The following is a 20495-nucleotide window of genomic DNA, read 5'->3' as shown; positions in this document are numbered from 1 at the left end:
ATGAAAATGAGAAAAAAATGTTAAGTGATATATATATATTTATATATATCCCAATCAAAAACAATAACTGGCAAAACTATCGATTTTTCACAGAACTGCAACTGTGATGCTGACGTTGGTCCTGAGGTGAGAGATGGGGGACTTGAAAGGTGTGAGTCCAGAGCCTGCCATCATCCCCACCGCCAGCCCTCGGGGCAGGACAACAAATGTGGAATTCTGCCCAGAGACAAATTTTCCAGTCCAATTGGGTTTGATCCTTCTGTTGTTTCTGGAAGCTGGAGTGGGATTACAGGGTTACATTTTTTATTGGCACTTGTAGGAGGGAGAAAAACAGGATAGAAAAATAAATATTTGTAGAGCTTGTCAATGTTGGCTCTTCCCAAATACTATAAGACTTATTGTTGTCTAGACCTGCTCGTATTTGCTTGTGACCAGAATCCATGGTTATAAACTCTTACAGGGTTATTCTTGGCCAACGTGCCCCTCTTCCTGTCTCAGAGCCACACAGCGCATATTTCATAACTGAAAGTGAGCCACGGTGAGAATGAAGGTTATCCAAGAGCATGGGCACAAAAGCAAAGTTTGCCATTTATAAAACCCAGACTAAAACAATAAAAAAATCTTCTCCAGGAGAACTCCTCCTTAGAGAGAGGAATGGTATCATAGCAAAAGAATGGAATTAAAGAGCAAAAGCATGGTTTGACTACTAATCAGCTCTAATCAGCTGAATGGCCCTAGGCAAGCCCCTTAAAATTTGTGACTGTCTTTTCCCTTTGAAAAATCAGAAAATACTATCTGCTGAATTGAAACTCTGCCTTGGAGAGTGCTTGGGTGGATTGAACTGTTATAGTTTATATTTAAAGCAACATTAAATATTTATCTTTTCTAATATAGCTTAAGCCAAGCTGAATCACGTTATCAAACCATCTGGTTTATTTTTAAATAAAAAAACCATAGTTAATTTACAATAGTTATATAATAAGGACTCACTGCCATCAAGTCAATTCAGAGTCATAATGACCTATGAGAATGTAAAGCTGTCCTTGCAAGCTTGTGAGACTGGAGTGGGGAAGGGAGAGTCTCCTGAGGAGTGGCAGGGGGGCTCCAAACTGTGGTCGTCCCTTCAGCAGCCCCACATGGAACCACTAAGCCTGCAGGTTCTTTAAGGCGTGGAAAAGCAAGGGCATTACTTTAAGGGCTAGAGTATGCCTAACCCACGCCACGGTATTTTCAAGCACCCCAGCTGCCTGTGAAAGTTAGACACAAAACAAGGAAAACTAAGTGCACTTGAATGCTAACGCTGGCAAAGACTATTGAAAGTCTCACGAACTGTCAAGAAAACAAACAGATCTGTCTTGGAGGATAGGCAGCCGGAATGCTCCTTAGAGGCAAGGATGGAGAACCTTGGTCTCACATACTTTGAACATGTTCTCAGCAGCGGCCAGTCCCTACGGAAGGGCATCATGCTCGGTCCAGTGGAGGGGCAGTGAACCAGAGAAAGGCTCTCAGTGAAGTGCATGGTCACTGGCTGCCGCAATGAGCTTGGCCATCAGAACAGTGGGGAGGAGAGTGGTGTCCGTCAGTTTGTGATGAGTCATTACGACTGGACAGCACCTCGCAGCAGTTAACAACAGACGAGGAGGCTCCGCAAAGTACATGGAAAAGGGAATTAAAAGATAACAGAATTTCCCACCCCGTTTTGAAACCTCCCCCCCAGTATAGACTTATGACTTGTGAAATCTGAATACAAGGAAACTTTTTCTCAAAGTATGGTAGCTGTAAATTAATCTCTAGGTAACAAAACTACAATTCATACAAGTTCTCATTTCTGATGCAGTCTTCCCTACAGGCAATAGATAAATATTCTTTTTTTTTGATAAATATTCTTCATACACTGAGATATCATTGTGCTAAACCACTCATTTATATTATTTCATGTTAATAGCCTGCTAACCACCCCATGAGGCAGGTGCTTTTTTTCACTTGCATCTAATAAAGGCAAAATATGAGACTCGAAGAAACAAAAGTAATAAACTCCAGGTAATTCCAGTAAACAGGGAGGCACTTAATCCCAGCATATTTATTCCAAAATTTAAGGTTTAATGAATAGATTCCTATTAGAGAGTTTCTGCATATGCTTGTGTATGAGCCGAGTTTTTCAGCATATTTTAATGCCGTTTTGTGGTAAAATTAGGTGCCTTGGCTGATATTCGGGTCGGCTTATCCTCAAGCACATACAGTATATCAAAATTACCTCTGGAAGCCTTTCATGGCAGGTAATGCAAACATGGCAATGCATTATTTTAGGGAATGGTGGCATCAAAGATAATGAGGAAGAGATCCTTAAACCACTCGAATTCCACCCATTCGATTTCCAGAATTCTAATGTAGAAGGACAACGCTAATAGCTCTTACTTGATCTAATTTCTTCATCTTCAGCGAATGCAGAATTCTGAAGAAGCAAGACCAAAACTGTCCAAACAAATGTTATCTGATGAGTCATGGTTCTGTTCCTGTTGCAATATTTGGGTTTCAGGATTCCTAGAATGAAAAAAACAAAAACTTGTTAATCAAGACAGTTAAGTATATTAACCAAAGAAAGACAAACTGCTAGACTTTTTAATCTACACGATAGCCACATGATTATGCTTAAGATTATTTTAAATGTGTCCAAAAGAGCCAGATACTGAGTTTATTACACAAGACATTAAGGAAAGGGTCTGAAGAAGAGCCTGAGCTCTCTTTTAATTCATAATTTCCTTGAAAAAGCAAACGTTTTCTTTAACCCGTGCACTCCATTTGGCATGCCCTGGTGCATTCCTTCAGTTATCTCAGTGGCAGCAAACAGTGTTCCTTTAAACAGAGATTTGCATTTAAGTAACACTCACTGGTTATCTGGGAAGAGATGTGCATGGGACTGCTGAAGGGTTGGCTTCATTTTTAAGACGAGGTGTGATTCCAAAGCTTTGCAACCCACAAACCCTCCGTTACATAACTCCAATGTGTCTTTTTAAAATCAGAGAATGTGGAAAGTTACAAAAGATCGTCACTCCCAACAATGAAAACGTGCCAGATAAACTACAAATCATGGGCTTTTTAAACCCAGCTGAAAGCAGAGAATTTAAAGAAACCTAAATGAACTAAATTCCAAAAGTTATGAGCCCTTTGTAGGAGAGAACTTCACAGTTGCTTTCATGCCTGGGCAGAAGGCAAATCCTCCCCAGCAGCAAGAGGCATTTGCCATAGCCTGGAGCAAAGAGAACCCGGGGAGGCTGTGTGAGAGATGAAAATGCTGAGGAGCCCAGCACACAGCAAGCATTGCTCCACTCGGCCACTCGTTCACAACACGCCATAGGTGATTATAGGAAGTAGACAAGGTGACAAGAGACAAAATGATGGAACAAGGAAGAAAAGCCTAGTTGCCCTATTTTTCTTCTCATGTTGGGTGTGCATTGGGCTGCTAACCACAAGGTCAGCAGTTCAAAACCACTAGCTGCTCTCCAAGATAAAGATGAGACGCTCTACTCTCATAAGGAATCATCATTTTGGAAACCCACAGGGGCAGTTCGACCCTGTACTACAGGGTCACCGTCAGTCAGAGTTGACCCTGTAGCAGGGAGTTGTTTCATGCCAGGTACTCAGGGCCTTCCTCATACCCAAAGTGGCTTGTTCAAGGGTCAGAAAAACGGGATCGCTGAAAATACTATTCCCAAGGCTACCAACCCGTCACTGGAGTAGAAAGATATATTTCTCAATACCGGGGGAAACCTGGAGATAGAAATAGGACTCCCTACTAATCCAAACAATTAGAAAGCTGACTTGACAATTGAAATAAATTCCAAGATATGAAAACAAAAATCTGTGAGCAGTATAAAGTCTATATCACCTGCCTCACCTCCAGCGAATGAGCCTCTAAAGCATATAGGAATATACGCCACCTTCTTAAATATAGAAAAATTTCATCTATTAATAAAAATATCTCTTAATGAATAATAGAAGAGAAATTACTTTTACCAGAATTTTAGGAACACACGAATTTAAATTGAGCTCACCCATTACTGTGGAATACAAAATACACGCTAGAAAAAAATGTGCACCACACAACCCAGATTATACACCAAATAATACCACTAATTTAATCATAGAACAGTACTCTCATTGATTTTTAATGCTTAAATAAAGGGAAATGTACCTGGTAATAATCTCTAAACTCGTCAGTTATAAAAAATAATGACTTCACAAGATTACTGTGATGATAATTTTTCATTTACAAAGTTCTTTCATCGGTATTATTTCATTAATTATTTGAAAAAGTTTAAGAAAATAAGACTTATATTTCCAAATTATTAATGAAATAGTATGATAGTGAATAATTATGGGCCAGGATTCTCAGTGGTTTGGCTATTAACACCTAGCAACACTATGACTTGAGCTAGCATTGAATCAGTTGCACACCTCCATAATGGGAAAAGAATCAGGAGGAATGCCACACCCTGACTGAAGTCACGATTTCGGTTGGACTGTTTCTAGTATAAGTGGATGCTTTAGGAAGGCTTACTGTGTCTGGAGCCTGCATCTGACTCATAACTTCAGGTTCGGTGGACTAGAGACAACTGCCTGATATATGGCCTGCCAACTTAGGAGATGTTTGTAGCCTGTCACGTGGTCTTCCAGCTTTGGATTCATTCACTTTTCCGGTCACATGCCTGGCCTGCTGATCTTGGGTTCATCAACCTGAGCACTACATTTGAATCAAATTCTGTATGGGTCAAATTATTGATATAAATGTCTATACATATATAAGCATCACCGATTTTGTTCTCTAGTAAGCCCAACCTATGACACAAGTAATGTGACCTTCCTGTTGTATCCACTCAATTAAGTGATGGAAATAAACTTTAAATCCAGTTTCTCTGGGTCTAGAATTTTCCTTACTATACTTACTCAACAACAAGCATACACTGAGCGCTTACTCTGTGGCAGACAGTCTTCTCTGTTCTTGGATTTTAGGACTGACCCAGACTGATAAGGAACCTAATACCAAGTAGTTTATATGCTGAGAATGTAATAATCAATCGAAGGAGACAATTTCAGATGTTCATAAGTACAGCTAATTGGGATAAGAGGAAAAAGAGAGGCAGAAAAGGACGATGGCTCCTTATATATTTGCCTGTCAAAGAAGACCTCTGTGAACGGTGGCATTTGAATGAGATTTGAGCAACTTCAAGGAGCCACCTTGTCTCTGTTGAATAACTTTTCTTTCTGAAGATGGAGCAAATGAGGTTTGTCAAACATCAGACACACAATCGGTGAACCCTGAGCCTGGGCGCGAGAGGTAAAGATGGCGGGAAGGAAACACGAAGGCATCACATTCCCATGTAGAATGCTACCAGTCATGTTAAGTTTTTAATTTTTCCCTAGAGGCCAAGTGAATCCATTGAAGGGTTTAAAGCAGAGAAGCACCATTTCATATCAAATCGATACATGTGGGGGAGGTCAGATGCTTACAGACATCTTCCCTGGAGGCAGGTGCTGTCAGACTGCTGTCTCCCCACACCACAGGGGTGGGGGCCTGCGACCATCAGCTTGGTTCCTGTAGGTGGAGTTCACACCCTACTGATAATGGTCTCTCTCAGTTGAGCCAGGGAACAGGCCAAACTGGCTCTGTGATATCCAAAGTTAGGCTGCCATCCTGGATCTAGGATCTGCCCATCTTGCCACATGTATACTCCAAATCCCTCCTTGTCCTATTGCGTGGATACCCCTAGATCACCCTCGTCCATTACTGTATTACCTATAGCACAACCCCTTTCTGTGACATGGGTCCTTGCCTGTAATTAGGGGGCTTGCATGTCCACAGAGAATATAAAAGCTTTGGTGAGCATTAAAGACTCTCTCCCTCCATGTGGACCACCAATCGGGGCTGAAGTGAGTATGCAACCATGAATTGTGTCTGACTCTGTTTATTTCAATATTTCTCTTCTATCTCTCATGCTCTCTATGACTTTACTGTCATCTTTATTTACTATTGCTGTACAATTGCGCCTACCAATACACACATTGAAAACCAAAGAGCTCTATAAATTTGAAGGGTTTATGTTATTTTTGAAAAGTGGCAAAAAGAGATGAACTGATGAATTGATGCTATTTTGCTTGTCATACGATTTCCATTTCTTTCATTTTTGTATCCTATTCCAATAGTGTCAGTAATATTGCATTAGTGTTAAAAATAGCTACTTATAAGTTTCTTCAAGTAGGGGACACAAAAATAAAAACAAATTCCTGTCCTTTGTAATAATGTGTCTGTCAGTGGATAAAAAGGAAAGGATGTGAGTTAGCATGAAAAGCCTATAGAAATGTAATTTTAAAAAAACTTTCTAAATAGTTACTGTCAGGGGGAAAAATGCCATTTCAAAATTTAGTTGATGTGCTTTGCTGTCAGGGTTCTGTGTTTGAACTGCAGGGGTCCCATGGCACGGTGGTTAAAGTGCTCACCTGATAACTGAAAGGTTGGCATTTTCAACCTGCCAGCCACTAGATGGGAGAAAGGTGTGGCAGACTGCTTCTGAAAAGACAGTGCAAGCCATGTATGAAACCAACAGCAATGTGGTAATCAATGTAGAAAAGATGAAAGCCATTCCGCTGAAAAGGGGGACCAGACAAGGATGCCCCTTGTCCTTACTCATATTTAATATCATACTGGAGGTCCTAGATAATAATATAAGACAAAGAAAAAACATCGTCGGGGAAAGGAAGAGGTGAAACTACCATTATTCGCAGATGATATGGTTTTATATACAGAAAATCTCCAAAACTCCACAAGTGGAGTGTTGGAAGCGATAGAGGACTATGGCAGGGAAGCAGGATACAACAAACAGAAGTCTATTGGACTGCTGTATACATCAGACAAGATCACAGAAGAGGCAATAAAAAGGTAGTACCCTTTACAATAGCGAAGCACAAACTGAAATATCTAGAGATATACCTGACTAAAAAAACAAAATATTTGTATGAGGAAAACTACAGAACACTAAACAATATTACAAGAAACCAAGCGTGACCTCAACAAATGGAAGAAGATGCCATGCTCATGGATTGGAAGACTCAATATCATAAAGATGTTAGTTCTGCCCAGGCACTATATAACTTTAATGCTATCCTGATACGAATACCATCATTCTTCTTTAAAGAATTGGAAAAACTGACTACCAACTTTATATATAGAGGGTAAAAGCCGAGAATTAGCAGAAAAGCCCTCAAGAGGAAGGACAAAGTGGGAGGGCTTGCTCTACCTGACTTTAGCACCTACTATACAGCCACAGGGGTCAAAACTGTGTGGTACCGGTATAACAACAGATATTCAGACCAACATAAAATAGCTGAAAACCCAGAAATAAAAACATCATCATCCAGACAACTGATCTTTGATAAGGACCCCAAAAATACCCAATGGGAAGCAGATGCCCTCTTCAGTAAGTAGTGTTGGAAAAAATGGATATCTACCTGCAGAAAAATGAAGCAAGACCCTTACCTCACTCCATGCGCAAGAATAAACTCAAGGTGGATCACAGACCTTGAAGTAAAACCCCAAACTATTAAGGCCATTCCATGGGGACCTCGCCCCTCCATTCCCTCGCTGCCTCAGTGTGGTGGGATCAGGTCGGGCGCAAATCCCACACTGTGTCTCCGGTGCTGTCCCCTGCAGGGCCATGGGTCATTGAGGGATGTCATGTCTCATAGTGGGGCTTGCCATGTGGTCCTCTCTGTGGACTGGCTGCTCTAATTGAGGTCATTGTCCTCAAGGCCTGGTGGGTCAGGATGTGCTCCACTCTCTCTTACTCCCCCTTAATCTGCTCCTGTGTGCTTCAATCACATATGTTCCTCTCCCAGAGCTGCAGATTCAATGCCGTCCTTTGAAATACATTCTTCTGGGGGAAGGGGCAAGTGTCAACTTAGTATTTGGTACTGGGGCCAGGCAGCCCCCCCCTCAACCCCCCAGACCTCTCCACTGGTTCCCTATTCCATTCTGGAATGTTGCATTCAAACCTTGGGGCACTGGGTTGAAGTCTGGTCCCTCTTACCCTGTGGAGATATAAACAATACCCTCCCCTTGGGTGGGTGGGAACAAGTGATCCAAATTGGTAGTGAGGTGGGTGGGAAAGGAAGTAGTGTTAACAAACCCAGGGACAAGGGAACAACAAGTGATCCAAATTGGTGGTGAGGTGGGTGAGCGAGGCCTGGTAGGGCATGATCAAGGATAATGTAATGAAGAGGTATTGCTGAAACCCAGGTGGGGACAGAGCATGATAGTGGAACAGGAGGAAAGTCAAGGAAAATAGAGGAAAGAGCTGGGAGGCAAAGGGCATTTATAGAGGTCTAGACAAAGACATGTACATACACACTATATTTATATATGAGGATGGGGAAATAGATCTATGTGCCTATATTTATAGGTTTAGTATTAAGGTGGCAGATGGGCATTGTGCCTCCACTCAAGTACTCCCTCACTGCAAGAATACTTTCTTCTATTAAATTGGCATTCTATGCTGAAGACAAAGTGGGTGAATAAGCAAATGTGGTGAAGAAAGCTGATGGTACCTGGCTATCAAAAGAGATAGCGTCTGGGGTCTTCAAAGCGGCCATCTAGCTCAGAAGTAATATAGCCCACATGGAAGAAGCACACCAGCCTGTGCGATCACGAGGTGTCGAAGGGATCAGGTATAAGCCATCATCAGAACAAAAAAAATCTTACCATAGTGAATGAAGGGGGAAGTGCACAGTGGAAACCCAAAGCCCATTTGTTGGCCACTGGAGATCCCCTTGCAGAGGGGTCTAGGGTAGGAGATGAGTCAGTCAGGGTGCGATGCAGCACCGATGAAGAATACAGCTTTCCTCCAGTTCTTAAATGCTTCTTCACCCCATCCCCGCCTCCCCACCACCAGTATCACGATCCGAATTCTACCTTGCAAGTCTGGCTAGACCAGAGAATGTACACTGGTGCAGATAGGAGCTGAAGGCACAGGGAATCCAGGGCGGATGATACCTTCAGGACCAGGGGTACAAGTGGCGATACTGGGCGGGTAGAGGGAGAATGGATTGAAAAGAGGGGACAGATTACAAGGATCTACATATGACCTCCTCCCTGGGGGACGGACAACACAAAAGGGGATGAAGGGTAATGTCGGACAGGGCAAGATATGACAAAATAACAATTTATAAGTTATCAAAGGCTCATGAGGGAGGGGGAAGTGGGCAGGGAGAGGAAAACAAAGAGGATTTGATGCCCAGGGCTTGAGTGGAGAGCAAATGCTTTGAAAATGATGAAGTCCATGAATGTACAGATGTGCTTTACACAATAGATATATGTATGGATTGTGATAAGAGTTGTATGAGCCCCTAATAAAACGTTTTTTAAAAAAAAACCCAAAACTATTAGGGCCATTAACGTAGGAATTGGGACAAACCTGAGAACCTTGGCACAGGAAATACATAGGCTATCAGAAATAGGGAAGTATACAAATACAAAGGAATCACAAATTGTCAAGTGGGATATACTGAAAATAAAACACCTGTGTATATAGAAAAATTCGCCAAGAGAGTAATAAAAGAGCCCACAGACTGGGCAAACATCTTTAGCAATGACACATCAGAGAAAGGCCTTAGTACTAAAATCTACAATACTTTTCAAGATTGCAATAAGGGAAAAAAAATGAACTGGCCACTGAGGAGGTGAGCAAAGGACCTAAACATAAGTTTCCCAGGGGCAGAAATCCAAATGACCAATAAACATATGAGAAAAATCATTAGCCATAAGAAAAATGCAAAATAAAACAACTATGAGATACCACCTAACACCCTCAAAGATAGCCCAATTCAAAAAAAATCAGAAAGCAACAGGTGTTGGAAGGGTTGTGGGGAGATAGGCACTCTCATCCACTGCTGGTGGACCTGTAGGTATGTTCAGCCACTATGGAAATTGGTCTGGTGATATCTAAAACGGGTTGAAATCAAGCTGCCATACAACCCAGCAACCCCCCTAGTGGGCACATATCCAGAAGAAGCAAGATGCAAATCATGGCCAGACGTCTGTGCTCCAATGTTCATTGCGGCACAGTTCACAATCGCAAGGAGCTGGAAACAACCCAAATTTCCATCATCAGACCTTGAAGTTTCAAAAACCGGTGGTATATACATACAATGGAGTACTACACATCCCTAAAAAGCTGCGATTAACACATGAATCACATTTCCACAGGGGAAGAACTGGAGGAAATCATGCTAAGTGCAGTAAGTCAAGCACAAAAGGGAAAGTATAACATGAATTCCCTGAGGTAAGTTTTAAAAAAGAAAAAAAATGGGGAATACGGGAAAAGCTACTATACACATACATCCCTGGGGTGAGGTCCAGCAACTATGGCAAGGGCCAAACCCAGTGCAGAGATACATATGGCAGCCAACTAAATAGAGGGGGAAAGAAAGAGAGAGAAAAAAGACATGGGTAGGGGGCGAGCAGGGCACTAATCTACCCAAGGGGAGGGTATTGTTTATATCTCCACAGAAGAGGGAAAGAGAGACCAGGCTTCAACTGGATGTGCTAAGACATGAATACAACATACCAGCATGCACCAGAGAACCAATAGAGAGATCTGCAGGCTGACCCCAACCCCAACTATGTGGAAACCCCTGCTTCCCCTGCCCCCAAAGAATGCACTTCAGAGCTGTGGTACTGGGGCTACAGCTTGGGGAAAGGGGTGTGTCGGATTAAAGCACACCAGGAGGAATGAAAAGGGATGGAGAGGGAGGAGAGGACATCCTGGCCCACCAGCCCCTTGGACGATATTCCTGCTCAACTCACAGAGAGGACCATAGGGCCAGCCCCACCATGAGACACAACATCCCTCACTGAACCATAGCACTGCAGGGGAAAATACTGGAGACACAGGGTGGGAACTGTGCACAATCTGACCCCATCACACTGGGTGAAACATTGAAGGCATGCACCAGAGCAGCAAGGGGAGCAAAGTGATGAAATCCCTGGGGTATACCAAAAATAGACTTTGGAGACAGAGTGTGACACCCCATCAGACTGCACTGGAAAACACTCAAAAAGGTCAATAAACAGGACTTGAACTATTTATAGGCCTTTCCATTTTTGTCAGTGGCTTTCTTTTGGTTGTTGTTATTGTTTGTTGGTCTTGACTTCCTTTGTTGTTTTATTTAGCTTTGCCAGGGTTTTGTGCTTATTAATGTATCTGCATGTCCATGAAGATAAGATAGCCAGGAAAAAGAATTCAGAGCTGAAAAGAATGGGACCAATGTTTCGGGGGAGGGGGACATAGATCTATGTGCATATATTTAGAGGTTTAGTATTAATGTAGCAGATGGCTTCTATTCAAGTACTCTCTTAATGCAGGAACACTTAACTCGCTTTCTAAAATTTTTACCGAATAATCTTAAATAAGGAGGCTTCAAAATGTTTCTGGGGAAAAATCATTACTTTTCATTTCCAATATTCCATGAATTTTTGAAGCTTTTCATACTATTTGAATATTATATATAAGATTAAATAGCAAAATAAGTCAATTTCCAATGGAAAATGTTAAAGGTAAAATAGAAACTTTTTTTAAAAAAAATCTAATTTTGACCTATTATGACCAAGAGTAAAATTGAGGAAAGATTGAATTATAAATTCATGGAAAACTGCAATCATAAAAGCACATTATAGAGATGCCGCCAATTAATTAATAAAACACTATGCTATTTTTCAAAGGGGAGTGAGCCCTATAATTTTCCACACATGCATTGATAGTATTAGGGTCTATTCATTTTTTTTAATCTATTCATATTTTAAGCCAGAAGCCCACATCTTCCTTGCCTTCTCCACATCTCCTGCCAAGAAGATAAGTGAGATTTTGCCATTCTTAGGCATCACTGCACATTTAGTGCCTTAAATAGCTTCTAGCACATTGTTAATGTTCAAACGATGTTGGCTTAATTAAATCTTATTCTTTCTACCTTAGGGATAATTCTTGTATTTGTCCCTTAACTTCTATCTCCACTGATAACACATTCCTCATCTCACACCTAGTCTACAATCATATCTACACAAGAGCCTTCTTTACTGCCAATGCAACCTTTGTCTAACCTAAGCCGCTGGCCCCAGAGTCGTTTTCACACTACTGAGTGTGCAAATACTTTTTAGTTTGTTTGTAGAGGTCATGATTTAGTGCCGATTGAAGCCACATGGTAGAATTGCAGTAATTTGGTTCTCTGGAGTTTGCAGGGATGTAGCTTAAAGTCCAAGCTGGCTAAAATAACATCTAAATATCCAGGCAACAAGAGAATATACGTTTCTGTATAATCACTCAAAATTATCTTAGTATAAGATAGCCTAGGAACATGGAGGATAGTGTATGTGTCTGCCAGAGAACCCGCTGGAATCAGGCCAGGGGCTTCTGTGGTAATTTTAAGCTGTGCTTTTAAATAGACTCGTTTTATTTCCTGTCCCTAAATGCCCCTGACATTAGTATCTATTAGCCTAATTTAAAGCTTTTTACTATTTCAGTTCTAACTTAGATGACAATGGATCAGAAAGGTAAAAGGTATCAGTCTGTAAAAGGAAATCTAATAAAATACTAAACATCCAACTCATGTCAAACTGTTCAGCTACATAACGTTCCAATTCATGCATCCTTGATACACCAAAAAGTATGCTTGGTAGCAAGTCAAGAGGTGTGAGCTTTTACTCTAGGTGCAATCAGTATGCCAACTTAAAAATAAAATGCAAGCTATACATACTTAATCTTGTTTTATGTTTTTTGTATGATAAATCCAAAAATATGGTATAAACAAAAGTGAAACTGGGGTGAAGGAAAATGAATGGGAATGAAATGGACAAAATCCCCAGTAAGCACCCCTAGTGCCTCAATTATGATTACTCGATACCCATTACTATTCAAAGGAATCTGGATTATTTGTTAAAATAGCAGAATTCAAGTTTGGAATAAAAAATATAGATGACAGAAAAATTATGCTATTATGAACAAAAGGATTGTTTCCATGGCTACTAGATTAAATCAAAAGAAACTGTAGCTAACTTGAAGAACTAAAGAAGAAACAATATGATCATTAAAAATAATGATGGATGCAATGAACTGAAATATAACAATCCATTAAATCATTATGATATTGATTAAAAAATACCTTGCTAGTCACAATTGGAGTCTGCAAAGACACACATAAAGAAAAACAAGCATTTCCCATAAGGCCAATATTTCAACATTATAAATAAGTTGAAGAAAATAAATAATAAAGAAAAAAATTCTGCAACCCATAATAAAAGAATAGACCTAGACAATTATCATCAATAACTAATAATAGTTAATACTATGAGGTAAAATAAAACAAGAAAAGAAATTTATGATAGATACTTGATGTTGGCCTACACCTGAACCTATTCGTGTAACTCAGGACCACAAAAAGCAGATATGGAATTATTTTTCCTAATACAAATTAAAAGTTGAATATATTAAAATGTCTTTACCTAAACATCCAATATCAGCAAACAAACACCATTGGGTGGCTAACCACAAAATCAGCAGTTCAAAACCATCAACCGCCCCACCAGAGAAAGATGAGGCTTTCTACTCCCATCAAGAGTTGCAGTGTCAGTAACCCATAGTTGGCAGTTCTACTCTGTCCTGTAAGGCTGTTAATTAAGTCTGCATTAATTCTATGGCAGTGAGTTTAAATTTTGAACTAGCCACTTAAAAGAAATTCAAGAATATGTTAAATGAAGCCAAGAAAAGGGAAGCAGTAAATCAAGAATCATAATTAAATACATAAATGGCATAAAAAAGGGCGATGTACATAAACATATGAGGGAGTACTGTGTTAGTCTGGGTTGACTAGAGAAACAAATTCATAGATACTCATATATGTGTAAGATAGAACTTTGTCTTAACAAGCAATTGTTCATTAAGAAAACAGCCTAGCCCAATCCAGATCAAGTTCATAAGTCCGATATTAGCCTATATGTCCAATACCAGTCTATAATTTCCTCATCAGACTCATACAACACATGAAATGATGCTGAATGCAGGAAGTTCCCAGGTCAGTGGGAGGGAAATCTTGTGGATTTTGGCGATTGGAAGCATCTCAGTGCTGGCAGGGGTCTCCATGTGGCTACTGCAGCTCCAAAGCTCTGGCTCCATCAGGGGACTCCATGTGGCTTGTCAGCAGGAAGACAGAGTGTGGAGTGTGTATCTGGCCTCCAGTGAGGTATTTACCTCTGTGGCACCTCCAAATGTGGTCATGAAACTGCAATCTAATTGACAGGCTAGCCGCCATCCCTTCACAAGTTGACAGGAGATTATGGAACTGCCACAGGTACCACCCCCGCTCCAGAAAAAAAATATTTTAAAAAATCATTTTATTAGGGGCTCATAGAACTCTTATCACAATCCATACGTACATCAATTGTGTAAAGCACATTTGTACATTCATTGCCCTCATCATTCTCAAAACATTTGCTCTCCACTTAAGCCCCTGGCATTAGCTCATTTTTCCAACTCCCTCCCTGTTCCCTCATGAGCCCTTGAAAATTTATAAATTATTATGTTGTCATATCTTACACTGTCCAACGTCTCCCTTCACCCCCTTTTCTGTTGTCCATCCTCCAGAGAGGAAGTTATATGTAGATCCTTGTAATCAGGTCCCCCTTTCTACCCCACCCTCTCTCCACCATAGTACACATTGAGTAACTTGCTCTGAGTTAGTGCACCCAGTGGTGTCACCTGGGAAGATTCTCTCTGGTCACAGTTTCACTCATACTTCATTTTTTGAGATGGCCAATGTAAGAGAATAGCATGTGGTTATAAAATTTAGTTTTCTGCTTGGGAAAAAGGCTGCAGAAATTGTTGTAAAGTTGAACATGTCTTTAAAGTGCTATGGGACAAACTCAATGTATGAATGGTTTTCTCATTACAAAAAAGGTGAAATATCGATTGATGACAAAACTCTTATCCTGGACATCCGTCAACTTTCCGAACAGACAAAAATGTCAACTCCCAGCACCAGATCAGACTGTTAATCAAGATTTCTATTTACAGGTTCTGAAAAGATTGCATAACAGTGTGTGACAAAAAAGACCTGATTTGTGGCAGACAGGGGACAGGTTTGCCACCATGATAATGTACCTGCTCACACAGACATCTCAGTGAACCAGATTTTGGCAAAAAACAGCATGCCTCTCTTGCCCCACGCACCTTGCTCACCTAACATTGCTGCACGCACGCAACTTCTTTTTGTTTCTGTGAATGAAGAGGGACATGAAAGGGCAGAGTTTGTTGAATTAGAAGAGGTGAAAAAATCTGGGTTTTTTGGGGGTATCCCTCGTATCTAATACACTACTCGAGTTGGTGGGGATTCTAATTCAAACAACAATCTAATTAAACAAAGAATAAAAATTGAACACATATTACATACCCAAAGACATGTACCATTTAAAAAAATTATGTGATAATCACATGATGGGCAAGTTTTCCTGTAAGTTATTATGAATTCTAAGAAAAACATATATGTATAGTTTAGAGAAATTCTAGGTTTACAGAAAAATATGTACAGAAGGTATAGCACACGCCTACATAAAAACTTTCACATGCATGTTTATAGCAATATTTTACATTTTTCTATGTCGTTTTGTAGCTTGATTGCTTGTTTATTTTTATTACTGAGTAATAATCTCTTGTGTTGCTATACCACAGCTTGTTTATTCACTCACCTATTGGCTGCTTCATTAAAACATTCATCAGAGGAAAAAACACATTATATTATATTCCTGCTCTTCATTTATGGACTATATCATTATCCAACATGACACGTTATGACAATGGTAAAAGAAATCTACTATCCAACTATTTTGCACATTAATGACATATGTCTGTTAATAATGACTATCAAGATTCAAGCCAAACAACATGGGCTGTGATGGTTAAGGTTCTGTATCCAGTTGGCTGGCCCATGTTTTTCAGTGGTTTAGCTATTATGTGATGATGTAATTCAGCAGTCAGTAATGGGACAGTCATCTCCCATTTGGTGATCTGATCTCATAATGCTACATTTTTGCGTAATGTGGATTTTCACATGTGGTAGTTGCATAATCTGTTGTCAGTTTGAGACTTACGAGTGAGGGGGTAGAGTTTACCTGTCAATCAGGTCACAGCTTGATGACCTCATTTGGAGGCGCTAAGGAAATAAATAGCTCGCTGGAGGCGAGATAATTGCTCACTCCCTGGGAGACATTGCAGCTGACAATACACATAGAGCTACACTAGTACCCTGAGCTGGAGAAGCCACGTGGAGACCCCTGCCAGCACTGAGGTGCTTATAACGCCACTGGATCCACAAGACTTTCCACCCACTGGCCTGTGATCTTCCTGGATTCTGCGTTAGTGCATGTGTTTCATGACTCTGAAGAGGATTTTATAGATTAGTATCAGACATATGGTCTAATTGGATGTTTGGACTTGATCATGACTGGGCTGGATGTTTTCTCAATATTCAATTGCTCTTGTATATAAAGCTCTTTCCTATACACACATGAGGGTCTCTCTGGATTTGTTTCTCCAGTCTACCCAGACTAACACATCACGTTATCTTGTTTATCACGTTTCACTGATCTTTGGAACCTTCCCATTTCAATAAACAAGTGGGTAATACTGTATTATTATCTGCTAACAAAAACAAGCAAATGATCACATCTGGTGTTTATTATTTTGAAAGTAATAATCCAAATTAGAAAAAAATGTGTTGTTTAAATGTATGTGATATAAATAGCTAAATTAGTATTATTGTCATTTAAAATATACATCATTCTCTGAACATTCTACCTCCCAATTTTACTTTTTAAACAGTCCTTTTCTCCCCGCTTCTAATTTCAAGCTCGACCAAGACAGGAGTGCCTGATTAATAATGTGGAGCTCTGGTGGCATCATGAGCTAAGCACTGGGTAGCCAACTGCAGCGTTGGCAGTTTAAACCCCAGCCTATCCGTGTGGGAGGAAGGTGAGATTGTCTTCTCCTGTAAAGATGTTCAGTATTGGAAATCTTAGGGAGCAGGTCTACTCTGTCCCAGAATGTTTTTATGATTTTGAATGGACTTGATGGCAGTGGGGTTCTTTCCCCCATAATTAATACTGTACCTCAATCTGTACCACTTTCACCCAAATCCAGTGACTATTGTACTCCTATGACAACAATTCTAAGCTGATGTAGGCTATCACACGGGTAATCATTTTTCTAACCAAATTTGATGAGTTTTAAAGTTTATAAAATTGTCAAGTGACACCAAAGAAAATGATCAAATCAACTCAAATTCCCCAGATAGTCTGAGAGATTTTTGTTAACTTGCAATAGCCATTCCAAAACCATTTGTAATTGTAAGCTGGCAAATAAATTAAGGGCAAAGCTCTTTTTACTATTACTTATCGCCAACCTGCAGAGGAGATGCATGATCAGATAGCTTTAGGGCAATGCTTTCGAGTGCTTTGGAGCTTCCTGTAACTGGCATTTCCTGTGTAGTTAGGGTCAGTGTTAAAAATTTTGATTTGTTATTTTTCTATTTTGAATTATCATAGCTTCATAACTGCTGTTTTTAGGTACTACTGGTATTATGTATTATTTATGTTAGTTTATAGGCAGGAATAGAACTTCACAACATAATATTTCTATAGTGAATGTGAGCCATGTAATAAAGTATATTATAAAATACTTTCACTGAAAATATAACAACTGCTAATATGCTAAGGAATTCTGGGTATAGAGGAGAAATTTTGTATTATGAGATGGTTGATGTAGAGAAAACATTTTTTAAGTATAGCAATGATAATTATCCCTTTAAATTTAACAAACTTTCCTTTCAAGGAAAACAAGTAACAATAGAAAAAAAATGGCATGACACTTACATGCAACACAAGAGAAGATCAAGAGGAAAACGGAAAATTGAAGTCAGAAACAAAGAAACAAGCCATCACCAAGGAAAAGACATGGAAGAAATAGACAATGAGCAATATATAGCCTTATCAATATCTAATTTAATACTTACATATGCTAATGGATCGCTAAGACTATTTTACCCAAGGATGTGAAATGTGTGATGTCCACATTAAGAGACTTCTATAATAGCTTATTGAAAGGTGAAAAAAATTAAATAATATAGATCCAAATATTGAAATTATTCATATCCATTAGGAAACTGCACCTATGTCCTATGTATCAATGAGCTATAAGCAGAAAGCATTAAGTGGTTTAGAAATTATGACTGCCAGCTAACGCCCTCAAAGGTAGCCCAGTTCAAAAACCCACAAGGCAACAAGTGTTGGAGGAGCTGTGGGGAGACAGGAACTCTCATCCACTGCTGGTGGACCTGTAGGTATGTACAGCCATTTTGAAAACTGATTTGGCGATTTCTCAAACAGATGAAAATTGAGCTACCATACAACCCAGCAATCCCCCTACTGGGCACATACCCAGAAGAAGCAAGAAACAAACCACGGCCAGACATCTGCGTTCCAATGTTCATTGCGGCACAGTTCACACTTGCAAGGAGTTGGAAACAACCCAAATTTCCATCAACTGATGAGTGGATTTAAAAACTGTGGTACATACATACAATGGAGTACTATGCATTGCTAAAAAGCAGTGATGAATGCCTGAAGCATATCGCTACATGGGAAGAACTGGAGGAAATTATGCTAAGTGAAGTAAGCCAAGCACAAAAGGACAAGTACAACATGCGGCCCCTGAGGTAAGCTGAAAATATGCTAATGGGGCAAAGGAGAAAAGTTACTGCGTATAAACATTCCTGGGGTGAGGACCAGGCAGTATGGCAGGGGCCAGGCCAAATCCAGGGATACATAGAGTAGCCAACTAAAAAAGAGGGGGGTAAAGGAAAAAAGAAGAAGAAGAAGAAATGGGTAGCCGGAGAACAGGGCACTAACCCACCCAAGGGGAGGGTATTGTTTATATCTCCACAGAGAAAGAGGGACCAGATTTCAACCCGGTGCTCCAAGATGTGACTGCAACATGAAAGCATGGAGCAGAGAACCAGTGGAGAGGTCTGAGGGGCCGGCCCCAATCCCAACTATGTGGACACCTGCCCCTCCATCCATAAGAATTTATTTCAGAGAACAGCACTGAAGCTGCAGCTCAGGGAGAGGAGCGTGTCTGATCAGAGCACACGGGAGCAAATGAAGGAGGAGGAAGAGAGAGTGGAGCACATCCTGGCCAACTCAGCCTTGAGGATGATATTCCCACTCAGAACAGTCAATCCACCGAGAAGACCATATGGCCGGCCCCACTATGAGACGTGTCATCCCTCACTGACCCATAGCCCTACAAGGTACAACACTAGAGACACAGTGTGGGAATTCTGCTCAATCTGATCCCACCACACTGAGGCAAAACACTAAGGAGGTGCAACAGAACAGCAAGGGGAACAGAGCAACAAAGTCCCCAGGGAATACCAAAAATAGACTTTGGGGCCAAGGCCTGGCACCCCATCAGACTCGACTGGAAAACACTCCTAAAGGTCAACAAAAAGCCCTTGAGCAAACTACAGGCTTTTCTTTTGTTGTTGTTGTTGTTGTGTTTTATTTTGTTTGTAATTGGCTTTTTGGTGTTGTTTTGCTTTCTTTTGTTGCTTTGTTTTGCTCTGTCTTATTCTTGCGCATGTTATTATCTCCGCAGGTCTGTCTAATAAAATAGGCTGGATGAATAATCTGGAGGAGAAAACAGTAGGATCGATGACTGCAGGGAGACACGGGAGGAGGGGAGGCGGGGGTAAGGAAGTGGTGTTAACAAACCCAGGGACAAGGGAACAACAGGTGACCCAAGTTGGTGGTGAGGAGGGTGTGAGAGGCCTGGTAGGGAATGATTAAGGGCAATGTTACCGAGAGGAATTACTGAAACCCAAATGAAAGCTGAGAATGATAGTAGGACAAGAGGAAAGTAAAAGGTAATAAAGGAAAGAACTAGGAGGCAAAGGGCATTTAGTAAGTCTAAAGGAATGTACATATGTAAATATATTTATATATGAGGATAGGGAAATAGATCTGTGTGCATATATTTATAGGTTTATTTTAGTATTAAGGTAGCAGATGGACATTGAGCCTCCACTCAAGTACTCTCTCAATGCAAGAATACTTTTTGTTCTATTAAACTGGCATTCCATGATGCTCACCTTGCCAACACAATCACTGAAGACAAAGCAAGTGCATAAGCAAGTATGGTGAAGAACATAGCGTATGGGGTCTTAAAGGCATGAAGGTAAACAAGCGGCCATCTAGCTCAGAAGCAACAAAGCCCACATGGAAGAAGCACACCAGCCTGTGTGATCACGAGGTGTTGAAGGGATCAGGTATCAGGCATCAAAACACAAAAAATCAAATCATTGTGGATGAGGGGGAGTGCAGAGTGAGGACTCAAGACCCATCTGTA

At 40.5% G+C, this 20495-nt stretch overlaps 1 protein-coding gene across 1 annotated transcript in view; it reads right to left on the bottom strand.

Moving 5' to 3' along the window:
- COL21A1 (collagen type XXI alpha 1 chain) overlaps positions 1-20495 on the bottom strand; it is a 186268-nt gene that overhangs the window by 104799 nt on the left and 60974 nt on the right. The window contains exon 2 of the mRNA XM_075554963.1: positions 2416-2541. Coding sequence (XP_075411078.1) covers positions 2416-2503 — 88 coding nt within the window. The 5' untranslated portion in view covers positions 2504-2541. The remainder of the gene's footprint in view (positions 1-2415; positions 2542-20495) is intronic.

The sequence above is a fragment of the Tenrec ecaudatus genome, chromosome 7, assembly GCF_050624435.1.
Source record: "Tenrec ecaudatus isolate mTenEca1 chromosome 7, mTenEca1.hap1, whole genome shotgun sequence".
In the NCBI taxonomy this organism is placed as follows: domain Eukaryota; kingdom Metazoa; phylum Chordata; class Mammalia; order Afrosoricida; family Tenrecidae; genus Tenrec; species Tenrec ecaudatus.
The sequence above is the reverse complement of the archived record's forward strand: the minus strand, read 5'-3'. Positions and strand labels throughout refer to the sequence as shown.